The 26,013-nt window shown below is 58.4% G+C and overlaps 1 protein-coding gene across 4 annotated transcripts in view; it reads left to right on the top strand.

The window, feature by feature from the left end:
- The window catches only part of NKAIN1 (sodium/potassium transporting ATPase interacting 1), a 29,041-nt gene extending 3,235 nt beyond the window's left edge, over positions 1-25,806 (top strand). The window contains exons 1-7 of one of the 4 annotated variants that reach the window (XM_040535183.1): positions 9,933-9,968; positions 17,908-18,045; positions 18,150-18,230; positions 19,622-19,819; positions 20,487-20,547; positions 22,746-22,827; positions 24,645-25,806. In XM_040535183.1, coding sequence (XP_040391117.1) covers positions 17,986-18,045; positions 18,150-18,230; positions 19,622-19,819; positions 20,487-20,547; positions 22,746-22,827; positions 24,645-24,654 — 492 coding nt within the window. In that variant the 5' untranslated portion in view covers positions 9,933-9,968; positions 17,908-17,985 and the 3' untranslated portion in view covers positions 24,655-25,806. Of the gene's footprint in view, positions 1-9,932; positions 9,969-15,220; positions 15,399-16,930; positions 17,013-17,907; positions 18,046-18,149; positions 18,231-19,621; positions 19,820-20,486; positions 20,548-22,745; positions 22,828-24,644 lie in introns of those variants that run through there. The other 3 variants (XM_040535181.1, XM_040535182.1, XM_040535180.1) reach the window with 3 other exon arrangements.
- Positions 25,807-26,013: the final 207 nt, after the last annotated feature.

Raw genomic sequence — 26,013 nt, 5'->3', positions numbered from 1 at the left:
CGTGCCATGCCAAGCAGTGCCATAGTGTGCCATGCCGTGCTATGCCATGCCAACACTGGCCTCCTTCCTCCTGCAGCCTCCCAGGGTCAGAGGTGCAGGCAGAGTGGGGCCGCGTGTCTGTCCCATCCCACCTGCCCATCCCACCGAGGGGTTTTCTTACATGCGAGCCTCCAGGATGCGACCTACAATGACCGAGCCTGCACAAGGAGCTGGGAGAGAAGCTAACGAGTGACCCCAGGGCATCGGCTTAATGAAGGATGGGTGAGGGCAGCGCATGGTCCCATCCGCTGCAGTCCCTGGCTCTGCCTTGTGCCATCCCTTTGGGACACCGCAGCCAACCCTCAGTGGGGTCGTCCCCCCTTGTCCCCACTGCACCGCGCACCCCGCGGGTGCACACCCACTGCTGGCACCGGCTCCATCGCTGGTGAGAGCCTCTGATGGCCGCGGGCATCTTTTGTCCTCGCGTGGTTGCCGCCATGCCCGAGCCCATGCTTGGGGCCAGCGCGAGAGCGGCGGGACCGGAGCTGCCCCCACCACCAGGGATGGGGGGAACGGAGCCCGGGCTGAACTCTGGATGTGGGTTTTCAATTACACAATTAAATGCACAATTAGGTATAATTACCAGTGCTCAGAAGCCGCGACTGTTCATAATAGGCATGTAATCTACTGCAGTCACTGTTTATACTGCTCAGCTCTGCTCCCTAATGATTATGGAAAGCTTTCACATTTGCATGGTTGCCATGGAAATTGGGTTCGGGGCTGACAGCGGCATCACGGATGGAGGACCCCACGGCTCCCCGCGCCTCTTCGCCACGGGCCAGGCATGGTGGGTGCGTGCCCAGGGGATGCTGCGAGGGCCAGGGATGCTGCGGGGCAATGGGAGCTGGTGGGGAGGGCTGGGGATGTTCCAGGGTGGGCAGCACCGAGGGGATCCGGCGATGACATGTGCATGTATCAGAGGTCTGCGTGTGCCCAGGCAGGTGCAGAAACCCCAACCCACCTTGTCACCAACCTGTGCGGCCACCCCGGGAGCCACGGTAGGGAGCATGGGTGCAGGTGGCCACGGAGAAGCATCCCAGCATGGCGAGACGTCTGCGTGCATGAGCATCCTCTGTTGTGCACACGTGTGCCTGCATTATTCATACAAAGAGCTGTGCTTGACAGTCTGCTATAAAGGTTTATTGGCGTGCGTTTGGGAAGGAATGGTGTTACAGCTCTCAATTAAAACCGCTATTAAAGCGCAGTATGTCTAAATTTGCAGGGCTAGCTAATGTGCACCCAAGAGTATTAAAGGGACCGCTGGAAGATCTCTCTAAATCATTAATGCTGGTCCGCAACAAAGCTGGGAGCGATGGGAACCATTCAGAGGGCTGGAAAAAATGTCTTGGAGGGCTGGGGTGGAGAAAAAATGACTGGGGTGAGCCAGAAAGCCGTGGGCAGCCTGGCTTGATGTGAAGACCTGCAAAAGCACAGGAAGGAGAGGCTGATGCATGATGTGATCAGCAAAGCCGAAAAGACAGTGGCGTAATTGATGTCTTGGAAAATGAGCCTTGTCCAACAAAACTTGGTCTTTTTTCTCAATGAGCTCACGAGTTTGGCTGATAAAAGTAACGGCGTTAACATAATAGTACTTAGATGCCGATAAGCGATTTGATTTAGCCCCGCGTGGCTTTCCTTTAGAAAAAATTAGCATGATAAAAAATCAATGCAGCTGGGATCAGAGGATGGAAGCTGGGGAAGCGTTAGAGTGCGCTGGGGCTTGACTTCGAGGGGCTGCGTGCTGGGCTGGGGAACCTTCAGCACCCCTTTCGGTGCCGTGGGAGAAGGCATAAAAGCACTGCTGGAGGAGACAGCAGCTCTGCCCTGCTCCATTTGGCTGCTCTGGACTTGGCCGCGTGCACCCGTCGTGGTGGCTTTGGCCGGGCCGTCCCTGCGGTGACAAGCGGAAGCGGTGACACATGCCCGGGGCTTTTGCTGGCTGCGGAGTGAAGCGGAAGCCCGAGGCTCCCGGATCAATAAACATCTTGGCCGCGCTCCTGGCTGCTTTGTTTATTTGCAAGCTCTGAACTCTGCCTCCGGGTGAGCTCCGGGCCAGGAGATAATCACTGTGTGGGGAAGTAACACCTCAGTCCGGGCCTACTTGGTTTAATTTGGGCTGGAAATCCTATTTTCCAGCAGACACTGGTGTGCCAGAGAGGGGCCTCGCCCTGCCCAGGTGAGACATTTCGGGAGGGTGAAGCTTCCTGGTGGTGGGGCCGGCTGGTGTAGGGGCGGTGAGGGGGCAGGGGGGACGATGTCCCTATGGGAAAGAGGGAGATGCTCCCCCCTAGCCCGTGCCCCTCTGGCACTGCTGCACCCCAACATTTTCCCCCTGGGAGGGAGACACGGGCTCCTCTGCCTGGATTTCTTGGACAAGCAGATGGTTGCTGCATGGGGAGAACCGGGGGGGCTCGTTACTTGAGAAGGATTTGGGGATCAGACGCTTCAAAACTCATCGCCCTGAAATTCAAGCACTCCGTAACCATGGGATGGGAAAGCTGCTGGTAAAAAACAGCCTGTGGGGTCTTAATGGGAAATTAGGGGACAGCCACCAGTGAACCCACATCCTATCCGTGGGTCATTCCATGGCTCAGGTCCCTATTTAGGACCCAGAGCCAGCGCTGAGCCCATGGCACTGATATCCCGCTTCACCAAGTGCTGACACAGCAGTGAGCATCCTCCCAGCCTTGTGCCAATGGTCCATGGTGGGAAATAGGGCTGGAAAAGGGCTCTGTGATCCCGCAGGCACTGCATGCCCTCCCTGGGAGCAGGATCCTGCCAGCATCGCCTCCCTCCAGCGAGCAGGGCTGGGCACCCATGGGTGCTGCAGCCATCGCTGGGTACCGATGCCACGGGGAGATCCTTATGGAAAGGGGAGGAAAAACACCAGAAACAGGCAGCAGAGAGGAAAGAGGCACAAAACTGTGACATTCCCATCAGCGCCGGCCACGTCTGATAGCTCCTCCAGCGCCGGCCGGCAGATGCAGGTTATTGCGTATTGATCGCTGCGGCGCCCGGCCAGGCAGCGCTGCAGGCACGGCCTCATCCAGCAATGTGGGGTGCATCCCTGTCCCCTGTCCCCTGGGGTGGCCGGGGACATCCTTGTCCCCATCACAGCACTGAGCTGGGGGTGGTTTTTGGCTGGAGGGGATGCATCAGGAGTTTAACGTCTCCTGGGAAGAGGCTGAGTTGTGTGCGGACGAAACATCCCACCCTGGCAGGATGCTCGGAGGTAGGACGGTGCGGGATGGGACCGCTGGCATCTTTTCTCCCTGTCCTGCAAGTGACTATTCATTTCAATTTTCAAAATATGTATGTAACAGCCTGGAAAAAATGGAAAGGAAAAGTTGGCACAGAGCAGCCCGATCATATTTAAACAGGACATTAAACCCCAAGTGTTTTATTAATAAGATTAATAACCACTCGGACGTGGTTGGCTGGGAAATTTCACACATTTTTTGCTTTTCACTCTGTGGCAGAAGGAGATTTGGGGGAGAAAACGCCAATTGCCCATCAGCCTGCACCCAGGCAGAGGCCACGGTGCGGGACGCAGCGCTCCCTGTGGAGATACCCAAAGCCCCCCAGCTTTAGGTGATTGTGGGTGCCCTTGGGATCCCACACCTGCATGTTTTGCCTTATTATTCAGGATTATCTTATTTTCCCAGCGGGTGCATGGTGCCGTGGGCACGGGGACCCTCTCTGGGGTGAGATTTCCCCATGCTCCACCAGGGACCCGATGCCGGGAGCCCCAGGGGATGCGGGGCTGTGTCGGGGTGCCCAGCACAGGGGCGGCACGTCCCGGTGGTGCCGAGGGGGTTTTAGCAAACAGGAGCTTCAGGAGAGGGCTGAAGGAGGGTAGATTTTGAAGGGTGAATGCCAGAGGTGCTCTGATGCCCCAAGGAACCAGAGGGGTATTTGGGGGGTGTCGGGCTGGGACCCCACACAAGGGCACCCCTGTGCAGAGATGCTCCGGGCAGTTTCTGTCACCATTTCTCCTGTCACTGGGCTGTGGCCCAGCACCCTCCTCATCCTCACTGCCCACCCCGCGTCTCCTCTGAGCAGGGGACGCAGCCGCTGTGCCTGGCCCGGGTCACTGCCACACACAGGGGACACAACCCGAGGCAGGGCAAGGACCAAGGTCAGAGTGCTGACCTCCTGTTTGGCTCTCAGGCTAATTGCCTTGATTAGGGCTAATTAGTGCTCTGGGCCAGTCTGGTCTCTTCGATCAATAGTGCATCCCTTCCCTGCTGCATGTGCGCAGGGCAGAGGCAGGAGCAGAGCTTGGGGACACCGAAAGGAGCCGGTGCCTCGGTTTGGACTCCTGATGGGGACTGGAACACGAAAAGCTTTGGGGGAAGGGATTTGGGAAGTGATGGGACTGTGGCATGTACCCCGTCCCCTTTTGTGGCTGGGGGCTGCAGGGAGCTGTGGACATGTCACCCTGGGGCTGGGGCACTGCCTGATACCTCATCCCCTGGGCACGCTCCTGTGGTCCCACGGGGACACCGGGGTCCTTCCCTTTTCCCCTTCCCCTTTTCCCTTTTCCCTTTTCCCTTTTCCTTTTTTTTTTTTTTTTCATTTTCCCTTTTCCCTTTTTTTCTTTTATTTTCCTTCTTCCTTTTCTCCCCACTTAGGCCCAACACCTGGCCCTAGCCCCTTCCCCACAGCCCAAGGGGGCTCACCAGCATCCAATCTGTGCCTCCAGGCCCCCCTCTGCTCCTGTCCCCTCCTGTCCCCCCAAAACCACCACACCCAGCCCCTCGCTGGGCAGTTACCAAACCCCCAGCAGCTGACCTGACTCCCCCCAGCGATGCCGTCCATCCCGGCCCATTTTCATCCATCCTGGCCCATTTTTGTCCATCCTGACCCATTTTTGCAACATCTGGCTCAATTTCCCCCCCCAGAGCAGCGGGGGGCAGCGGGAGCACTGCGGGGGGCACGTCCCCTGGGCAGCTGCAGGGACGGGGCTGGCAGCGAGCCCCCACACCGTGTGAGGACCGAGGGCACCCTGGGAGCAGCGGGCTTGGTTTGGGATCAGCACCGGGGCTTTTTACCCACCTAGGAATTCGCAGCACGTCCCTGACTCGGTGACTCCAAACACGGATTTAATTTGGCAGCAGGAGGCTGTTATTGTTACGGCCCGCTCAATAAATACCAATTGATTATTAAAGGCCTTTTTTTTTCTTTTTTTTTTTTTTTTTCTCTGAAGCTCACCACTGGCGAGGTCCCCTCCAGCCCCGGGGGAGCGCGTCCCCATCCCCTCCTGTCCCCTCATCGTCACCCCTGGGGCCATCGGCTCTCCTCGGGCTGTGTCTCTTGCACCCGCCCTCGCTGGCTCCCGGCCCCAATTATTTTTAATTCGAGCACCCGAACAATGGGCTGCGTGGAGGCTGCGAGCTCGGGGCACCCTGGGGAGGCGGCACTCGCCAGACAAAGCAAAGCAAGCCCTAACTATGGGCATCGCCCGCATCCCCTTCCCGCCATGAATTATCCATGGGCCGCATCCTCCCTGCAATTAGCACTGCTGTCCTTAATGGTGCCGGGGACCCCAAGGAGGAGGAGGTGGGGCTGGGTGCTGCTGGGTGCTCCTGGGTGCTGCGCTGAGCGAGGACAGCCCCGTTTCCCATCTGTGGGGACCCCAGTGGGGCCCCCAGTCCTGTTGTCAGGCCATCTGTGCTGTCCTGCTGGGTTTTCCCCTGAAATTGTACGTGGAAATCCTCTTCCCCCATGGGGAAGCACCAAAAAGGTGATGGCTTAGGGCAGAGGCACGCTTTGGGTGCAGAAGCTGGGGCAGCACGCGCGTCCCAGCTGGCAAATCCATCCCAGGTGGCTTTCGGGGGAAGAAACTGTTTTTTTTTGGGGAAAAAAAAAAACATCCCCCTATGACCTTTTGAAGTGGGATTCAGCCGGGTGTGGAGGACAGTCCCGTGTCCCCATCGGACACGGGTGGCTGATGTCCTGCTGTAGGGTTTGGGGTGCTCGGGGCGGGTTGGAGCCTTTCGGCCCCAATGCTCACAGCATCTCGGTGCCAGCCTAATGCGGTGGGCATGAAAAGAGGAATAACCAATTAATAAAAGCAATTTTTATGGATGTTTAAGAAGTCTCTAATGAGCTCCCATCCACTGCAGCTGCTAATCGCTGCGTTTAATAATGTGCTGGTGGTCACGGCGCGCTCTGCTAAGGCGCCTTATTAAATCCTCGCCGTGATGAATGGGAAAGGTGGCAGCATGCTTAACAGCAATTGTTATTTTGCTAACGTGCAGCAATTGTTGGAAATATGAAGGGCTCCAGTTCTATTAGGGCTGCACATCCATACATGCGTGCCCATTTGTTTCCAGCTTTTGTGCCTCTCCAGCACCGATATTCCTGCCGGTGCGGGAAGATGGGTTTTGGGCTGTTGGGTTTTCAATAAATGGGATTGCTATTAAATTCCTAAATAGTAACGGCAGCGCTAATGATGTCCTGCACAGCCCATCGCTCCTTAAAGCACCCCAAAAGAGCCTTGTGGCTGCTCGGGGGAGCCCCCAGGAGCTGAGCTCTGGCTCTGGTCCTCGTGCTGCCGCCGTCCGCGGCCGCTTCTCACCGCGTGCTGCTTTTGCATTCCGCCCCTGGGAAGATTTATGGAGCCACCAGCGCCGCGTCTCCCTGCCGGGCCCATCCGTCTCCCTGGCTGACAATAACTCGCCTTTAATATGTGCATATGAAACCCGTAACCACTGTCACTCCCCGTCCTAAGTGGCTCGAATTAGAGGCTTGAAAAACGAGGGCAAGCGGCCGAGGCGGTGGCTGGGCACCCAGCAGGTGGGAGGAGAGGGAGGGCAGCTCCTAAAGGTGCTGGGATGGGCGCTTAAGGACGGGGCTGGTGGATGGAGGGGCTGGGGGGAACACCTGGGTGCCCTCCGCGATGGGACAGGGAGGATGGATGGGGTTTGGGGGAGGGTTTCTAGGTCAGGGTGAGCCCTCCGCCCAGCGCACCCGTGGGTGCCACCTCCGCGCACCACTCCAGCCCCTCATCCCCAATGTGGGAAAGGGCCCCAGGGGCATCCTTCCTGGCAGGCAGCTCTGCCCTGCCATTAAAACCAATATTTGAGAGCCACGCGCGGCTTTGCCTCCCCAGCGGCCTCCTCCGGCTGCTCCTTTGGCGGCGGCGATGCTCCGGGGGATTATTTTTGCTCCCCGGTTCATTAGCGCGGTTGTTACCAGGCAGATTCCTTGCCCGATTTTCTTTGCAGCCTGCAGGTCGTGGGAGGAGGGACTGCCGGTTTCCATAGCAATACGGTTGGCTTTAATCAGTATTTCTTTCCTGGGAGAATTGATTACGAAAGGTGTCACTAAATAAGTCAGTAAATTGGATTTTTTTTCCCTTTCTCTTTTCGCCCCTCTCCCCTCTATCAGATTATATTAGCAGCATCTTTGAGTCGCTGTTCGAGATCCGGGGGAAATTACCTCTTGCTTCTTGCAGATGTTGGACTAAAGAACTTAACCAGAAGAATTAGCATCGAAATTGCCTGCGGCTTAATCCTTGTCCAAACGGTGCCTTTTATTGGGAGCCAGGAGCCGGCAGCAAATCTTGCCTTCACCCCGGGCTCGGCTCTCGAGCTGTGTCACCCTGAGCCCTCCCGTCCCAGCCAGGGCAGGAGCTGGGGGCTTGCAAGTTTTTGGAGGCTGGTCTCTCACCCCCAGAATTTGATATTTAGGGATTTGGGTTCCCTGTATCTCTCCTGTCCTCCCACCTCATTTGCTGTCCCCCTGCATCCCCCAGATTTAAGCTGTGGGAGCTCCCCGAGGCCACCAGCGCCTCTGGCCAGAGCCACCCTCGCTGTCACCTCCCCGTGGGTGTCCCCTATATTGTGTTAATGCAAGAAGACAACTTTCTATATTCAATAATATAATTCAGCATCGAGCTTCTACAAACAATCTGCCAGGCTCCCCCATGCCCTTCAGGTGCAGGGCACATCCCTCAGGCTGCCTTGGGACAGCAGCCGTGCTCTGGTGGAGGTGCCCACGTCCCCGGTGTCACCGCTGGGGACACGGAGGAGCCGGGCTGGGACAGGGACATGGCTCTGCTCGGCATCCCCAGACCTGTGGGGAAAGCCCCGTCCTCCACACACTCCCCCATTTACTAGGGATTTTTTAGGGGGGTTTTGCTACATTTTAATTAATTCTCAGTCTCCAAGTGTCCATGCTGCTAATGTGCTTTCTGCTGTGAGTCTTTGGCTTAATCATCAGCCGTGGCTCATTGTGTCTAATTGAGGTGCTTGATTAATCACGGTTTTATTTGTCTGAAAGCGTGTTTGTTTGGAGCTGGCATTTGCAGGAGGGCGTTTGCCAGCGTTTCCGTGCCCTGGCCCAGCAGCCGCCCTCAGCTGGGTGCCAGTGCCTTGGTCTGGTGTCACTGCCACGTGTCCTGCGGCGGGGACAGCGACCTGGGGACATCTCCCTCGTGGCTTCTACAGGGCTGGGGGAGCCGAGGTGCCGCCGAGGCTGAGCTGGGGCTTGGGGAACTGTGTTGGACTGGGCCTGGGGGGTTGTTTGCCGTGGGATGGGATGGGATGGGATGGGATAGGATTGGGATGGTATGGATATGTAGACGAGACAGTATCAGATGGGATGGGATGCGATATGATGAGATGCGATGGGTGGCTATGGCCATTGCCCAGGTCTTTTCTTCCCTTGATTTCTCCCTTTGGCCTAACTTAGGCTACAAGTAGTAATTCAGAAAGGTTCAGCCCGAGTCTCTCCCCAGGCCACCCAGCCGTCCCCACTGGTGCTTCCGTGGGTTTGCAGCCAGGAGCTGCTCTCAGTCTGGTGTCTGCCTTCCTCCAGGGTTTGGGCTTCTGGTCTTCTGCCATCCCGTGCCTCAGTTTCCCCATTAGCCTGGCAGTGAGGGTGAGAGGAACCAGCCCCTCTTGGCAGTGCTGGTGGCCCTGGCTGCTCAGCTCCACCAAAGCCTCCGTCACATCCCATCGCTCGCTGTTCCCATCAGCTGGATGTTAATGAAAGGAGCTCTTCAATTGCCACGGCTCAAGAAAGGGGCCAGCGACTGGAGCAAAGTGGCACATCCAGGGCATATAGGGACGTGGGGACATCCCTGAGGAGAAGATGGTGGCAATGTCATTTGTCACTGTGCTCCTTAGCAAAGCCCAGCCATCCTCTGCAGATGCTCCTGCGTGCGATGCTGAACAGAGCAGGACTTAACCTATTTCCCAGGTGGGTAAACTGAGGCACAGCAGCAGCTCCAGGGCAGGTCTGGCCCATTGCCTGTGTCCCTGCTCCGTCCCTTGCGCCCATCCCTCCCCAGGACCCTGATGCCAGCCCAAGGCATGGGGCCACCCCCCTGTCGTCCTCAGTGGAGGGACCCTGGGGACCATTTTGAGGCCATTTGTGGGGACAATTAAAGCAGCCCATGAAATGCTTTGTCAGATGGAGCCTGTCTGCAGGAGGGTGTCGACCGGGAGGCAACTTCTGGTGGGGAAGTGTGGGAATGAATCACTTTGACTTCCTTGTCTTTCTGTCAGCGGCGGTAAAAAAAAACACCCAAGTCTCATCTCAGCCTTATCGCTCCGGTTCAACATTTATATAACTGTAAAAATAATAGACGCAATATTGTATCTCCAGCCTGTGCGCAGTATAAATAGTATCTGAATGTGCTCCGAGCCTCCCTATGAGCTGGCTGCCACCATCGGCTGCGCGGAGGTTTCCAGAAGAGCTCAAACAGCTCCTCGTGGGTGGGATGGGGCTGCTCGGGAAGAGCCCCGCTGCGCGGTGGGACCCCACCACCCCGCTTTTGGGTTGCAGAGAGGATGCTCAGCCGGCTTGTCCCTTGCTGGAGCGCCTGGGGCTCCTCGCTGCGCAGGGCAGGGTGACAGCAGGGACCGCTGCGGGGACGCGGGGTGACGCACGCCGAGCGCGGAGGCAGCGGGAGCCTGGTGGGTCTGGGGGCACGCAGGGCTGTTGGGGTGCTGCTGTCTTGGAGGTCTGGGGGCTCTGGGGGGGGTCTCCTGCCCTGTGGGTCCCACCTCGGCTCACCCCGAGGAACCGAGCCCATTGCCTGTGGTGTCACAGTCCCGGCAGGGATTTGGGGTCCCCGATGTGAGCTGCTTGAGATGCTCGCCCCCCCATCAGGCATCTCCGTGCTCTGCCTCAGTTTCCCTTCCCTAGACTGGAGCCAAACCCCAAAAATGGGAGGGTGCTGGCTGTAAGTTGCCTTGTGCAGCACTTGGTGACTTTCGGACTACTTTTGGGGGACACCCGTGGGCTGGCACCATCAGCTGCCACGGGGCTGCATCCCCCAGGGAGAGCCCCGGGCTGTTGGAGCTGGGACAGCTTTGGGAAGGGGCCGGGGGGTGCCGGGGCCCGGGGGGTGCCCTGGGACGGTGCTGATGCTCGCGGTGGGTGCACCCATGGGTGCCGGGGTCGCATCCTGCCCACGTGCCGGGCTCCTGGGGCACAGCGTCTAGACAGCCGGGGCTGCTGCTGCGTTCCCATGGCAACGCGGCCGGATGCGGCGGCCGGCGAAATTAAATAAATAACGGGGAGGAAAAAATGGCAAGAGACAGCCAGGGCCGGCCGGGGCTCGGCAGGTGATGGGGAGCCCGGGGGGGACCCCAGAGCTCTGTCTGCCCCCCCACAATCTCGTCCCATTGATCAGGGCATCCGTGAGGATGTGAATCCAGCAGTGCTGGGATTTGGGGGCAGAGAGGTCCCAGCAGGGGCTTTGCTGGGCTAACAAAGCCTGCAGAGGCTGGAAAAAAAAAAAAAACAAGCCCACTCTCTTCAACCTCGGTGCACAACCATCAGCAAAAGACCCGATTTGTACCTTTTTCACCCACTTCGTGCTCGCGCCATGACCGTGATGCAGGGGGACTGCAGCTGGGCCCTGGGGCCGCATCCTGCCCGCAGGGCAGCCCATCACTGCCCGCTGCGTAGGGGCACGGCGCTGGCTCCTTTAATTTATTTTCGTCTGCGCCGCCGCCTGCGATTTCGCGAAGGATTTTGCAAGTCGGAAGTAGGTCAAGAACTTGTTTCCAAGTCATTAAATGAAGTCCCTGGGTTCGCAGCGGTATTTGCACCTCGTTAATAGTCAATTCGCTTGCTTGCCATTGATTTAAATCGCAGCCAATTTCCCTAAGCGGAGATGTGCAGCTCCTGGGTGCGGGTGCGGTGCTGGGGGTGCCCCAGCACAGGGTGCCCCGCTGGTGGGCAGGATCCGGCCCAGGCTCCATCCATCGGTCAGTCCCACGCGCTCTCTTCAGCCCAGCACCGCTCAGCACCTGCCTGGGGACACCCAGTGCCGCCACCTTCCCGGGGGCTCCAGCAAACCTCCCTTCCCGGAGGACATCCCACTGCCAGGTCGGATCCTGCCCAACATATCTAACCACGGGGTTTCCCACCGGACCCCAGGATTTCTTGCAAAACCTCCCAGAAACGGGGCATTTCTGGCAGCGAGCAGCCGCGGCCGGCGCGGGCTCAGCAGGGAGCTGCGCTCGCAGCATCTTTGGCCGCAGCAGAAGGGAATCTGCGATGGAAAAAATCTATTCAAATGCAGCTAAATGAAAGTAAATCCCTGGTGAGCCCCCGGCATATGGTGTTCAGAAGGAAATAGCCCGGCTGAAGGATAATGGCCCGTCGGGGGGCAATGAATCCGCGCTCGGCTCCTGCCACGCCGTGGGGACGGGATGGGTGGATTTAAGCCTGCCGCATTGTGCGCGGGGCTTTCAGCAGGGATTTGTGCCCCGGCGCCCAGATGCTGCTGCTGACATCGAGCTCGGTGCCGCTGAGCGTGGCAGGAGGCCCGGGGGCCGCATCCTGCTCTGCCGCCTGCTCTGGCCTTGCTGCAGCCCCCGAAAGCTGAGCTGCACGTTGTCGCCTTGCCAAGAATCGTATTGGGATCGTTGATCCTTGGTGCTGAGCTGGGGTTAAAAATCCCCCCTGCAGCATCTCACATTTGGGGTTTCATCTTTTCATCCTCTACCCTATTTCCCCCCCATGGGCTCTGGGCTGTGTGGGTCTCCAGGACCCCCTGGGAAGTTGATCTGGGATGTGGGCAGCACCAAGACCTGAGCCCTCCTGGAGGGCCCCCCTGGGCTTTCCCCAGGGGTCCAACACCAGTGCACAGAGCCCAGCACCTGGAAGGGGTTCAGCATCCCTTGGCGGTCCCAGGACTGGTGCTGGAGCCCCTATCACCTGGCTGGTGACACCACTGCCGCATTAGACGGGACAAATGCCAGCAGCAGGCACCAGTGATGTCCCTTCCCAATCTCCTGCCATGCCTGGCTGGCACAGGATGCCATACTGGGATGCTGTAATGGGTTCCATACTAGGATGCTGTACTGGGATGTTGTTGATGTACCGGGATGCCATACTCAGATTCTGTACTGGGATGCCATCCCGGGATGCTGTACTGGGTTCCATACTGGGATGTCATACCGGGATGCCATACTGGGATGTCATACTGGGACGCCGTACTGGGATGCCATACTGGGATGCTGTACTGGGATGCTGCACTGGGATGTCCGGCTGCTTCCCAGTCTGCTCAGCCCCAAAGCAGTTGTCTGAAGGCAGGGGCCATGGTTGTTCATCCTGTCCCACACTGAAGGACCGCACTGGCTGCCTTTCTCAGCTGCTTTTCCCCGTGCTGCCTGCTCTCCCTCGCTCAGCTTTTGATGAGAGATTTGTGGCACAACAAGGGAACCGCAGACACCAAGGCGCTGGGGACATTTGGGGACCAGGGAGCAGGGGAGGTGTCGCTCCCGCTCCAAGCACCGTGCACAAGTGTACGTTGTCCTGCTCCAGGTTTGGGGATTTTGAGCCTCCAGAAGCACCACGCAGCTCTGCTGCAAGGAGCCAGGGCGGAATTTGGGCAGCTGGAGGTACAGACTGGGGAAAAGGGAAAAAAAAAAAAAAGGGGATTTCCTCCTGCCCAGCCACCAAAATCACCATTTTTCTGCTGCTGCTTCCCTGGGGAAGTCGCCAGGCTCTGCTGCTGACATTTAGAGCTGGGAGGAAACCTGCCCGTCACACTTCAGAGGCTTTCAACAAAGCCATGCTGGCAGGTGAAGGGAGTATTTTCCTCCTGATATTTCCCAGAGAGGGGCAAGAAAAGACACAAAGAGTTTTCATTCAGGAAGAAGATGACATTTCTCCCCCAGAAAGCATTCTGCTTATGAAAAACATCTAAAACTCTTATTCCGTAGCAAAACTGCCCATGTAAGAAAGAGTGAGCGGGATGAGCCCAGGGCAGGGAAGGGCATGTGGGGGCCTGGCCGGGGCTGTCCCCGCTGTGCAGACCCCGAGGAGGCACCACGGGAAAATGGGCTGGGAACCCCTCGGGGACCTGTCCCCTGTGTCACCGTGGTCCCACATCCCTCAGTGCCCCTGGGCTTCGGGGGACAGGGGGTGTCAGGGGGTCCCGTGGTGGCAGCCAGCACGCCGCGGTGCTTTTGTTTGCTCTTTAATTTAAAAGCCCATAAATACACAACCTGGGAAAATCGCTCCTGTTTTCTCCCCAAGCACTGGGAGGAGGCACCGGGCTGGAAGCACGCAACAGCCAGGAGCAGCATGGGGAGGGGACAGGGGGGTCCCCAAGCACTACAGGGACAGGTGGCACCGGCAGGGCACAGCAAGCGAGGACATTTCCCCTGCTACCTCCTCTCTGCGGGGCTGGAGCATCCCAAGGAGATGCTGCGGGACGGGATCTGTCCAGGCTGTGGTAGCCAAAGTCATCGCACGCATTGCGCTCATCATCCACACATGGCTCCGCAGCTTTGCAGGGGGACAAGGAAGAGGCAGCAGCTGCGGTGCTTTTTGGGGTGTCTGGCCTCATCCTTCTCGCTGGTCCCATGGGGATGCTCAGGAGCAAGCAGGAGGGAGGGACCGGAGGGACTGTCCCCCCCACCCCCCAGCTCCTCTGTGGCTACGGGGAGGTGGAGGGGAGCCTCCCCCAGCCCCAGCGTGGTTTTTTTTCCAGCATGGGAGCTCGCTCCCTTCTCTCTCCGCCGGTTAATTATTGAGGCTTTGGGGGCCGCGATAATATATTTATGCATCTGTGTCAGCAAACGTGTCAGCCCCATTGCAGCTGAGGCGAGAGGATGGAGCGCGGGGGGGTCTGCAGCCACGGAGCATCCCCGGGGGAGGACGAGGGGAAATAACGCAGGCGCTGCAGGGTCCTCGCAACACGCGTGCCCTGGGGTCGCTGTGTCCACCCACGGCCATGTCCTCTGGCCACTGCCTCTCTCGGTGGTAATTAAGTGGTTTTGGACAGGGCTCTAAGAGCCATTAGCTGTGACAGTTGTGACGTGAGGGTCGGCTGCCGCGTCCTGCTGGCTCCAGCCCCTGTAAACCCCAGGCAGGGTCTGTGCAGGGGGGTTGGGGCCGTGGTGGCTCCTGGCGACATGAGGAGAAGGGACGGCCCCAAACTCTGTTGCCACTATGCAGACATGTTGTTTCAGAGAGGTATAGCATGGGTGGGTGATGCTCTTCCCCATTTCCCCCAGGTCCTTGTGCCACAGGGCAGAAAAGAGCCCCATATCTCCTGCCACAGCCCCACAAATGCCACCAAAGTCCTGCAGCCCCCCGGCCACTGTCACCACGGCCATTATTATTTTATCTTGTACCCACAGGGGTGGAAGCAATAAGAGAACAAAAATTGCAGCTGCCGGGCAGGAAGGTTTCTGGTTTGGGAGGTCTCGGATGCAGGAGGGATTTGGGGATTTGCAGCTGTGAAACCTCCAGCCTGCTGTGAAATCTGGCGTGGGTGCACACAAATTGTTTGGTGAATTGGGTCTGCGCAGCTCTGCCCATGCAGCCAGAGCAGAGCTCATCTCTCCGCCCTTGTCTCACGATTTACTTAGTGCAGGCTGCGAGCAAAGGGCTGGGAAAACTCATCCAGGTAGCGTCACGGGGCATGGCGGAGCGAAGGTGCCACGACCATGGGCGATCTGGGGATGGCAACAATGGGAAGCTCCTTCCCACTTGAATTTGGTGTCAGCACCACTAAAAAATCACATTTTGCTCCGGCTCCTTGGGCTCTGGGTCTGGCCAAGCCCTGCCCCTGCTGTCCCCAGGGCACCTCCCCATGCTCTGACAGAGCTCAGCCACTTTGGCTCCTTGATTACAATTAAATCTTTGCGGGGATCGTGTTTCAATTAACAGGACTCTGGCGTGCGCCTGTGCCCAGCTAATTGGTATGATTTGCTGCAAAGGGAACTTTTGGGCCGATCGATGAACTAGAGGGTGTTTAATTAAGGGGGAGCCCTAAAACTCCTTGCATTGATCAGCTGCAGGATTATCTTAATTAGCAGCAGGCCGGTGTGGGGCTGCCCAGTCCCGAGCCCCCAGGAGCATCACCTGCAATGTTGGTGCAATAACGGGTGAGGGGGGGAGCAGGGTGCTAACGAGGGTGGGTGGTTAATGGGGTGTTATTAGCATGGAAATTGGTACCTGGGACCCAAGGAGGACGGCACAGGGAAGCTGCACTGAGCTCTGCAAGTGGCTGAGTTTTGGGGGTTGGAGGCTGCTCAGGTTCTTTGGAGGCTTCTCGCAGGCGATACAGAGCCCTGCGGATGGACTTGCTGGCTGCCCTTGCCTTGCTTGGGGCCACATTTCATGTATTGTCCAAAACTGTGTAACCATGTGGCACTGGGTGCCTTGGAGCCTTCCCCTAAAGGGTGGGGAGAGGATGCTCTGGGTGCTGGAGCAGCCCGTTAAGCACTCGCTGCAACATCTCCACGTTTGCTCTTTGTCTCCTTATTTTCCTTCGCTTTAAGCAAGATTCAACGAGGCTGAAAGACGCAGGATTTGCTCTTAGTGCTGAGGGAATAAGCTCAAGTAATGGTGCACGCGGAGCAGCGTTTACCTGCCGGGGCAGCTCTGGCATCATTTGTCGGTGCAATTAGCAGCCCTCGCTCAGCCACAGGGAGGCCACAGTGTCTGCTGCTAATTTTGCCTCTCTGTGTAATGAAGAAGGATTGGGCTGTGCGGCTCGATTGGGCTCTTCTCAGCTCATCCTTGCTCTTCCAGCCTGTTCCAGCTCGATGAGCTGGGGTTAGGGAGCCGCGTGGCACCAGGGACATCCCCTGGCTCCATGGGATGCTCCTGGGGGCTCTTCCCAGCCGCATCCCTTGGGTCGGAGGCTTGCCGCTACCCAAAACCTTGCAGCTTTGGGTCTCGCTCCTGCTAAGCAGCTCCGTCAACAGCCACCAGATCGATGGATGGCTATAAAACCCGAGCACCACGCTCCTTGTATCATTTATTATTTACATCCCTCGATTTAAAAGATTTACAGCTCAGTTGTGAGTGTTTCCAAAGGCTGTTTCCTTGGAGAGTTTAAATAGCGCGGGAGTGAATTAAGCCTCAATGCAAACAGCCCAGCCCCAGGGGCTGCGGGGGCTCCACGGTAGCTTTTTGTCGGGTGTGACAGAGCCAGGATGGCTTTCCTCTGCTGGCTAAAATGTCCCTTAGTTAGAGCTCTCACTAACCCAGCTCAATGAGCACTAACGCAGGTGATGCTTCGTGGATGGGAAACTGAGGCACAGCTGAGGGCACGTTGGCGGCCAGGCAGGATGAGATGCGTTTGCTGTGGTTTGTGCCTGCAAAGCACTTAGGGAAGGATTTTCACCACCTCGTTTATTTCTCCTATAATTAGGGCTCATTAAGCGGGGCTGAAGGGTCCAACAGGGTCTCACGGGGCGTGGGTGCTGTGGCCCTGGGGGCAGCCCCAGCTGTAAATCCCCTGGGGTACTTCGGGAAAGCCCAGCGCCTCCAGCAAACACCCAAAGCCCTTCTGCAAGCAAAGCCAGCCACAGCTCCGTGTTGATTTTTGTCCAAATTGCTCTTTTTTAACAATAATCCCCCTCTGTGGCGTTTTCCCCCCACACACATCAGGTTCACGGTGGAGAAACTGAGGCACAGGGCGGTGCAGAGGGCAGCTGCTGCAGGGAGGACTCGGGTCTGCAGCTCGCTGGCTTTGCTGGGTAAATCTGGGGCATCTCTGAGAGAGAAGAACCGGGGCCAGGCTGTCAGAAAGATAAATGTAAAGAGGTTTTGTTTTTGTTTTTTCTTTGGCAATGCTGCTGGAGATGCATCTCGCCGCAGATGTGTTGCTGCTGCCCTAGCCCCAGGAGGATGGGGGTGTCTGATGCGTGCACCCCAAAGCCCACTAAAAACCCACTGCAACGCACTCGTCAGATCTCTGTTTTTTAACTTAAAACAGTCAGCAAACGCTCCAGGGCGCATGGTGCACCTCTGTTACCACCTTTTCTGAAGCTAATTCTGTAATTAGGAGTAATGGACCCAGAGCTGGTGGCAAATGCAGCCATAAATAAACAAGGGGCTCACAGGCGGGTACAGCAGTGCCCGTCCTTAATTTTGGCAGCCGTGTGGTATTTACAGCTGCTCTGGCTCCGTGTTTGTGGCTTACAGAAGATAACGGCGATCAAAACGGAGGGGCGCTGAGCAGGGAGGGCGGTGCATGTGGGGCAGGCACGCGGCGAGCTGGTGAGGACAGGGAGAAAAATGTCCTGTAAAATACCAGGGGAGGCCGTGCCCTAAATGGGATGGGAATTATTCCCGGCACAGGCTGAGCAGTGGAGAAACCGAGGCACGCAGGGCATTGTGGAGGGGGAGGAAGGCTCACGGCTCCCCCTACCCCATCCCCAGCACCCGCCAGGGAACGTTCCCAGTAACTCCTCGCCCGCTGTGATGTATTTGCCTGCCGCCAGCCAATGAATCATGCAGACGTTTCAGTCTATTGTAACTAATTGTCCATGGGATTTCTCATTAATTACACGATGCTCTTTGCCTTTAATGTCCGCGGAGCTGCCGCGGTGACTGATTCCCCGCGCTGTCCCCTCCTTTGTTCTTCTCCAGATAGCGGCGCTGGAGCGGCAGATCTTTGATTTCCTGGGCTACCAGTGGGCGCCCATCCTGGCCAATTTTTTACACATCATGGCTGTCATCCTGGGCATCTTCGGGACCATCCAGTACAGATCCAAATACCTCATCATGGTGGGTACCGTTAAACTGGGGGGAGCTGGGCAGCGGGAGGGCACGGGGGATGCTCGCGGTGCCGCACGGCGTCGCGCCCTGACCGCCTCGCTCTGTGCCGGCAGTACGCGGTGTGGCTGGTGCTGTGGGTCGGCTGGAACGCCTTCATCATCTGCTTCTACCTGGAGGTCGGGCACTTGTCGCAGGTAAGCCCCAGGTGTCCACGGCATTGGGCGCTGCTGCCTCCTGGCCTTCCTCTTCTCACCTTCCTCCTCCCGTCTGTCCCAATCTTCCCATCCCTTCTCTTACATTCCCATCCTGTCCCATCCCTTCTCTTCCATTCCCGTCCCATCCCTTCCATTCCCATCCCATCCCTTCTGTCCCAATCTTCCCACCCCTTCCATTCCCATTCCTTCTGTCCCAATCTTTCCATCCCATCCCTTCCATCCCATCCCTCCCCCAACCCATCCTATCCCACTGCTTCCATCCCACCCCTTTCTCCTCTCCCTCCCCATGCCTCTGGCTCTGCTTTTTGGGGCAGCTGGGACCAGCCCCTGGGGTGCTCCCAGCCCCTGGTGCGCCCCCAGCCCCTGGTGCAGCACCCCCCAGTGCTGGGGGATCCTCACAGGGATGGGTGCTGCCGGGTGCAGCGCTGACCGTAGGGGTGTGGTGGGAAAGACGGATGGACAGACGGATGGATTGGCCGAGCAGGGGACACCAATGGGGCCAGTGGGAGAGCAACGTGGTGGTGTGGTGCAGGAGGGTCCTCGGGGGCACCAAATTAATGAGGCTGATGAGCTGGGAACTTCATTAATCCCCTGCCTGCTCTGAGCACTGCCTGGCTTTTGTGGGCGGTGTGAGTTGGGTGAGACCACTTCCAAACACGACGGTAGGGAGATAGAGCAGAGGAGGGTCTCCATCCTGCTGTAAATGCTGTGCTACATGGCCCCACTTTTCCAGGGTCTCCTGGGGCTCTGGGAGGGTTTCTGGGGTCTGTGTGCTGCTCCAGTGACAAGGGAAGACGGGGAGACCCCAACCCCCAGGGATGCACAGGATGGACAGGGCAGCTGAAAATACCCAGGGTGGCTGAAAATACCACAGAGAGGCGGCCACCAGCGCACTCTTAGCCTGAGCCTGGGATGTTAAATGATAGCTCTCACATGAAAAGAGCAAAATTAATGTCATGATGAAGCGTTGCACTTCGCAGTGGAGATGGCTGCATGGAAGGAACGCGCAGCGCGTGGCTTTAGGAGCTGAAACCCGGGAGCAAGCCCAAGCCCCTGCTGGTGCTGAATTTCAGCTCAGCACCGTGCACGCCTGGTGCAGGGGCAGCAAACCCTGGGGGTGGCAGCCTTGGGATAGGGAGAGGAGTGGGTTAATTGGATGCACTTCATTAACACACCCACCGGTGCTGACCTGCCCTCGGTGGGGGCTCCAGGCAGTGGGCAGTGAGAGCACCGCGTCCATGCAGCTTTGCAGAGGGGATTTTACTCGTGGAGCATCCTCGGGTTGGAAAAGCCCGTTTTTTGTCCACCCCCCCTGTGAGCCCAGGTGGGAGCCCTGGGTCCAAGGTGGTGCCTCTGCTCCCCTCCCGCAGGACCGAGACTTCATCATGACCTTCAATACCTCACTGCACCGCTCGTGGTGGATGGAGAACGGGCCGGGCTGCCTGGTGACGCCGGTGCTGAACTCCAAGCTGGCGCCCGAGGACCACCACGTCATCACGGTCAGCGGCTGCCTGCTGGACTACCAGTACATCGAGGTGGTCAGCAGCGCCGCGCAGATCTTCCTGGCGGTAAGGGCCCCCTGGCACCTTCCTCCGAGCCGCTGGGCTCCAGCGAGATGTCCCAGCACCTTGCCACACCTCGGTCCCAGTTACAGTTCGTGGGTGGCTTTGGCTCAGCTGCGTTTGGGAAGAGAGGAGCAAACGGGGCCCGTGCGAGGTCCCTGTCCATGCCTGCGTTCCCCAAAACACGGCACGGTGCGGGCTGGGTGCTGCAGGACCAGGGGGTTGCAGAGCCCAGCAGGCAGGTGATGCGTCGGTGGCACAGGGGGCACCGGGGGTGCTGCTCCTCTCCCTGCCTGGCGTCCCACGGGTGCTGTGAGCTGGAGAACAGCGGTGACAGCACGTTGCTGGGAGTCTGAGCCCATGGGGATGTGCTGTGTGCTGGAAGTGCAGGGTCCCCCCTTAATGAGATGGTGACGCTCTCACCTCGGGGACAAAACGGCAGAGGGGAAAGGGTCGTATGTGGGTGCAAAGCTCCTGGGGAGCCCCGGGGGTTGCAAGGGAGTTGGGGTCCGGAGGCATCCCACCTCTATGCCCCAAGCCAGCATCCAACCGGGTGCTCCCTGGCATCATCGCAGCGCCAGGAGCAGCTCCATCCATCCTCCCCCCATCACCCTCATCGCGGTGCCGCTCGCCCCGATAACCGGCTTCTCTCTGCCCGCTTTTTGTTTTGCAGCTCTTTGGCTTCGTCTATGCCTGCTATGTCAGCAAAGTGTTTCTGGAGGAAGAAGACAGCTGTGAGTGCCTTTGCTATTAGTCACAGGGGCGAGCTGCAGCACTGCAAAAACATCCCAGATAGCATGGGGCGCAGGCAGCTCTGGCTCGGGGCAGGTGAAGGGATCATTTTATTTGAGATTTTGCCCCTTTTTCCCTCCCTGAGAAGGCAGCTGCACTGTGTCGGGGTGTGACATATCACCTCGTGCCATCATCTCATGCCATCGGTCCCTCCAGTTCTGTGTCACAGCCCTGAGCTGCCACATCTCCCACGGGTGCTGTGGGATGGCAGCGGTCACACCTTGGGGTGCAGAATGGGACTGGTGCCACCCAGAGTGGGGTTTCACCCCCCTGGGACAGAGCATGCCCCTGAGGGCCTCCGGACCTGCATCACAGCAGGGACCATCACCAAGCCATTGCCCTTGCTGCATGCAGCAGCCTCTGAGCCCTGATAAATCCAGAGCAAATCTCCCCCCTGGAGTGAGCCCAGCCCCATTAGATGTCTCCCGTCCCCATTTCGCTGTTTCCTGCCCTGCTTGGGAGGTGCTGGTTTGCACTTGGCAGCAGGGGGTCCCACAGCATTCTGCTGCTGGCACCCCAAGGTGTCACCGCGCCGCAGCCCAAACCACGGGGTGCAGGAGATCAGCATCGGATCCAGTGGGTTTGCAGCCACCCTCACACCTCCCAGCTCCAGCCTCTCCTTGCCTCCTCCTTCTGACAGCCCCATGGGACGCGGAGACCAGGAAATGTGACATATTGTGTCCTCCTGGCAAGCGTCCCCATGGACAGACCCATGGCCAGAGCCACCAGACAGGAGCAAATCATCCCCACCATCCCTGTAGGATATGTTGTGCTTCTGAGCGGGGGCAGAAAGGGAAATTTAAGCCAAGAAGCGGGCTAATTCTTCTATAATCTACATCGTGCATTTCGCTCCGACAATAATCACCGCAACCACCCGTATGGAAGTGCTGAGTACCCCGACAACAATTAAACAGGCAGTTACGGCCGTGGCCATCCAGCCCCATTAAAAGCTCATCTGCCATTAATTAATTCATGCCAGCTGGCAGCCCCAGCAGCCGGGCGGAGGCAGCGATGTGCTGCGGCCGCCAGTGCAGCAAAGCCACCGAGAAGCACCCGGCATCCCCCGTGTCCTAGCGAGAATGCATCCGGGTGGGTGCATGGAGGTGCGAGGTCCTTTGCTGGTGCTGGATCCCATCATAGCACTGGGAAAAACCCTGGGGGAGCTGCAGGAAGCCCGGGACTGGGGCTCAGCATCCCCAGGGTGCGCTCTCCCTGCCGCCGCCTCTGTAACCGCTGTAGCAGAAAGGCAAAAATCTCCATGTGAAATTGGACCCTGCCTGTTGTAATAACTCGCTTATGGATCCGGGGATCTGGCATGGGGCTTATCTGCCGCCGCTGTCTTTGAAGCGTGTTTGCATTCCAGGCGGCTGCGCGACACTCAAACAAACTCGGGCGTTCAATACACTTTTAATATTAATGCCGCTGTAGCCGAGATTCAAATGTATCTTTTTAATGGAATATCTTATTAGATTTGGAAATGGATGGGTGCCATCAAAATTGAGAGCTGGCTGAATATTAAGTCAGAAAGACAAATAAGGGGCGAGCAGCCTCCCTCGAGGGCAAACCCAGGCGAATTTCGGATCCGGGGGCGTTTGTGGGGTCGCTCCTGAGCAAGTGGCTGCGTTGCAGCTCCTGCGGTGCCTGGCCTCGTGGGGTGTTCCCGATGCTGCCGTGGGATCCAGCACCAAAGAAAGACCTTACATCTGCAGGGTACCGATGGGGATGGGGGTGGGGAAGGCCCTGGGTGCCCTGCGTGCTGCCCTATCTCCTCCGGTGAGGCCCTGGACTCTGCCCTCCGCACTCACAGCGCCGGAGGAGGATTAAACCAGCGGGCTGGCAATGCGGCCACGGCAGGCACGAGAGCTGCTGTATTGGTGTCTGCGATCCTCCTAAATTACATGCTTTAAATGAGACGTAATTCCTCCGTAATTTCCCTTAAATGCCTGCTCTGCAGACAATGATAGGGTAACTTCACGCACGTCGTCCAGCCCTTGCACGAGACTGCTGTGCCGGGGCTGGTCCGGCTCCGTGCATCGCGGCCGGGCGCAGCGCATCCCTGGGGTGCAGCGAGGCCCCACGGGGTGGGGGGAGCCCCTCGCCCCCTGCCCGGCTCATCCCGCTGCTCTCCCCTTCTCCCCAGTCGACTTCATCGGCGGGTTTGACTCCTACGGCTACCAGGCGCCCCAGAAGACGTCGCACCTACAGCTACAGCCGCTGTACACGTGAGTGCGCACCGGGGGCGGGTTTGGGGCTGCTCAGGGCCCTGAGAACCCCCTCGGGCCACCTGTGTGACCCAAAAAGGGTTTGGGGCCACCAGTGTGCTCTGCCGCAATGGAAAGTGGATTTCGGAAGGGGCTCACACCCCACTTTGCTTCATCGTGGGTTGAACGGGGACCTCCATAAGCCTGGGCCACCCAGATGATGGGTGCTGGGGGCTCAGCTGGGTGCTGGATGGTTTGGGGGGATTTTTGCCCCTCTCTGGGTGGCACCCAGGAGCTGTGGGGTGGGGGCACAGCAGGTGTGGGCTCTGCCCGGCCAGGCCCCCCAGGGGCGAGGCACTCAGTGACTTCTTTCCTCTCCCCTGCCCATTAAGCTTAACTAGATAAATGCTCAAATGAGATAAGGCTGCAAAATCTACAGGGATTAGCCTCGTTCGGGCTTTGCTGGTTGCAAACAATTAATTATATTTTAAGTCTCATGTGCAAATTCAAGGGCACGCCAGGCAATTGTATGTGCAAAGAGGGGACTGCGGCGAAACAAATGCATTCGGGATATCGTCGGGCTCTCGCCGGGAGCAGTGCCAGCACCCACCACCCCGGGGTGTCCTCGGGTGCCCTGTCCTGGTCAGCCCGTCCCCTGGGGACGCAGTGTCCCCTGGATGGTCCCTGCCATGGGGGGGACCCTTTGGATCTGCCTTTGTGGGGCAAATAGCACCTTGATAGGGTTTCCATTGCAGACGGGTTGGTTTGGGGGGAAACTGGGGAGAGGAGACGGCCTGAGCACCGCAGGCTGACACCGGGGCTGGGGTGACCTGGGCTGGGGGAGAAGAAGGGGCTGGGACCAGGGAAGGGCGATGGAAAAGGGAAAGTGCTGGCAATGATCCCGGTGTGCTGCAGCTGTCAGGGCTCTGGAAAGGTGTTTGGGAAGGTTTGGTCCTGGTGCCCACCTGCCCAGCACCAGCCCCACACTATTTCAGTCCTCCCAGGGACGTACAAGTGAGACGGAAGGAGCAAATTCCTCCCAGTGCTGCTGGACGTGAGCAGGGGTTGAGGCTGAGAATCCCAAATCCATCGCAGGGATGGACAGGGGCTCTCATGAAGGTTGCAAAACCCTCATGGCTTTGCTTTAAATAGAACATGCGGGAGAAGACCGGGGGGGGGGTGCACCTGGGCCCCCAGTGCTACGGCAGCAGCTCGGATATTTGGTTTGCAGCTCAAGCCAGCGAGATGCCGGGGCTCACAGGGCCTGGAAGTTTGTTACAGGTGCCGGATATTTTGTGGGTTTCCACCATCTGACCCCACAGTACTTCTTTTTGGGGCCAAACGTGCTGTTTCTGTGCCAGCCCCTGCCCGGGGCCATACCTGCAGGCTGCTGTCCCTTGTGTCTCCACAGGCACTTGAGGCAGGATGAATCCATTCTGCCTACAGCCTGTGAAATTAAAGCCTCTCAGGCAGCTCCCAATTAGCTGTAATTGGATTAAAGCTGGCCGTGTGGGAGGGTTTCCACCCAGAGGAAGAAGGAGGATGTGCATGTCCCACGCCACGGTCCGGGTCTCGTGGAGCTGCAGCGGTGGCACCGTGTCCCCATCGTGTGCTTGCCCTGCACTGCTGGGGCTCGGGGTCCTGGTGAGACAAGGGTGAGGACCTGAGGACCACCACCGGCCACCCCAGCGGGTCTCTGTCCCCAGGGATGGGCAACTGGTGGGTGCTGGTGGCCATGACTCCATGTCCCCTCGCTCAATGTCACACGGGGACACGTGGGGATGCATGGGGACACACGAGCACCAGCCCTCACGCCACCTCTCTCCTTTGCTCCCCAGGTCTGGGTAACCCCATGCCCTGAATCCACCCCGGCCGGTATGGGACAGGACCCCGGGAGCCGCCTGTCCCCAGCCTGACGCCACCACCACCGTCCCGGGGGACGGGGACCACACCGAGCCGCTTCCCCCCGCCCTCGTCCCGCTGCCGGGGGGCCCCACACCCCAAAAACAGAGCCGAACAGGGGCTTGAGCAAGTCCAAGGGCTCCACCGCCGGGTCGGCTCCCTGAGCAGACAGCTGCAAGGCCACGACATCTACAGGTCGCCCACAAAAGACCCAAGGAAGCCCCCGGTGCTGCAGCACCCAGCTTGTGCTGTGCCCGAGCCCCCTGGGATGGGCCAGCACGGTGGGGACATGGCGGGGACATGGGGACACAGTGGGGACATGGGCTCGGTCAGCGGACACCGTTTTCTTCTGTTTCTCAGACCTGGTTTTTAATTTGAGCAGCGCGTCCTCCTCCTGCATGCCGGGCAGGAACGAAGCACAGGGGATTTGGGGCAAAACCCAGCCTGTTTGGAGCAGCTCGGACCTGCGGGGGATAACTGCAGCTTGGTGGCAGCGTGGTACAAGCGGGGCTGCTTCGTCACTGTCCCGTGGAGAACTTTCTAAAGCATCAGATTTGGAGCCGGGATGGCACAGACCTGGGCTCTCATTCCCAAAAGGCGCCCGTAGCTGCACCGAGGGGGCTGGGGCCGGGCTGCCCGCGGTGCCACCACCCCCGGGACCCTTGGGGACATCGCGCCCTGCCACCAGCCACCACCTCCTGCCCATCCGGACGTTCCCACGTGTTGGGGTTTCTGCCCCCGCTACTCGAATGCTTGAATTTGGCAATACCGACGCTGCTCTCAACACGGCCCTTTCAGGCTGTTTTAATGAATATAATGAATGTTTTCTTTTTTTTTTTCCTTCTTTTTTTAATTTGAAGTGCCTGAGTACACTTTCGTTGAGCACCACCCGTGTCCCAGCATACTCGCACCTTCCTCCTGCTCCTCCTCCTCCTCTCAGCCCGAGGCCACGTTGTGCCTTCAGCGAAGGCTGGCAGCGCCCGCTGCCCCCCTCGGATCCTCGGCTGCTCCTCCGCCCCCCGCTCCGGCAGGTCGGGCTTTTGGGGGCAAATCTGTCCTTTCTGGCATCATCCTAAACAGGACTTTTTGCTTTGGCAGCGAAAAAATGGTGAGAGATGATTTGGGAGAGGGGGGAATGGTTTGGGGGGGAGGCAAGGTGTGAGCTCCAGGGGGGCAGTTGCGTCTCCGTTGAAGATTAAGAAGAGCTGGGAATAAAAAAGCTTGGAATACCCTGCAAACAACGTTCAGTTGAAGAAGATGCTGCGGGTCACCGATGCACTCCAGTTTCACTCTCCTTTTCCTACC

Source organism: Cygnus olor, chromosome 23, assembly GCF_009769625.2.
Source record: "Cygnus olor isolate bCygOlo1 chromosome 23, bCygOlo1.pri.v2, whole genome shotgun sequence".
NCBI lineage: Eukaryota > Metazoa > Chordata > Aves > Anseriformes > Anatidae > Cygnus > Cygnus olor.
The sequence above is the reverse complement of the archived record's forward strand: the minus strand, read 5'-3'. Positions and strand labels throughout refer to the sequence as shown.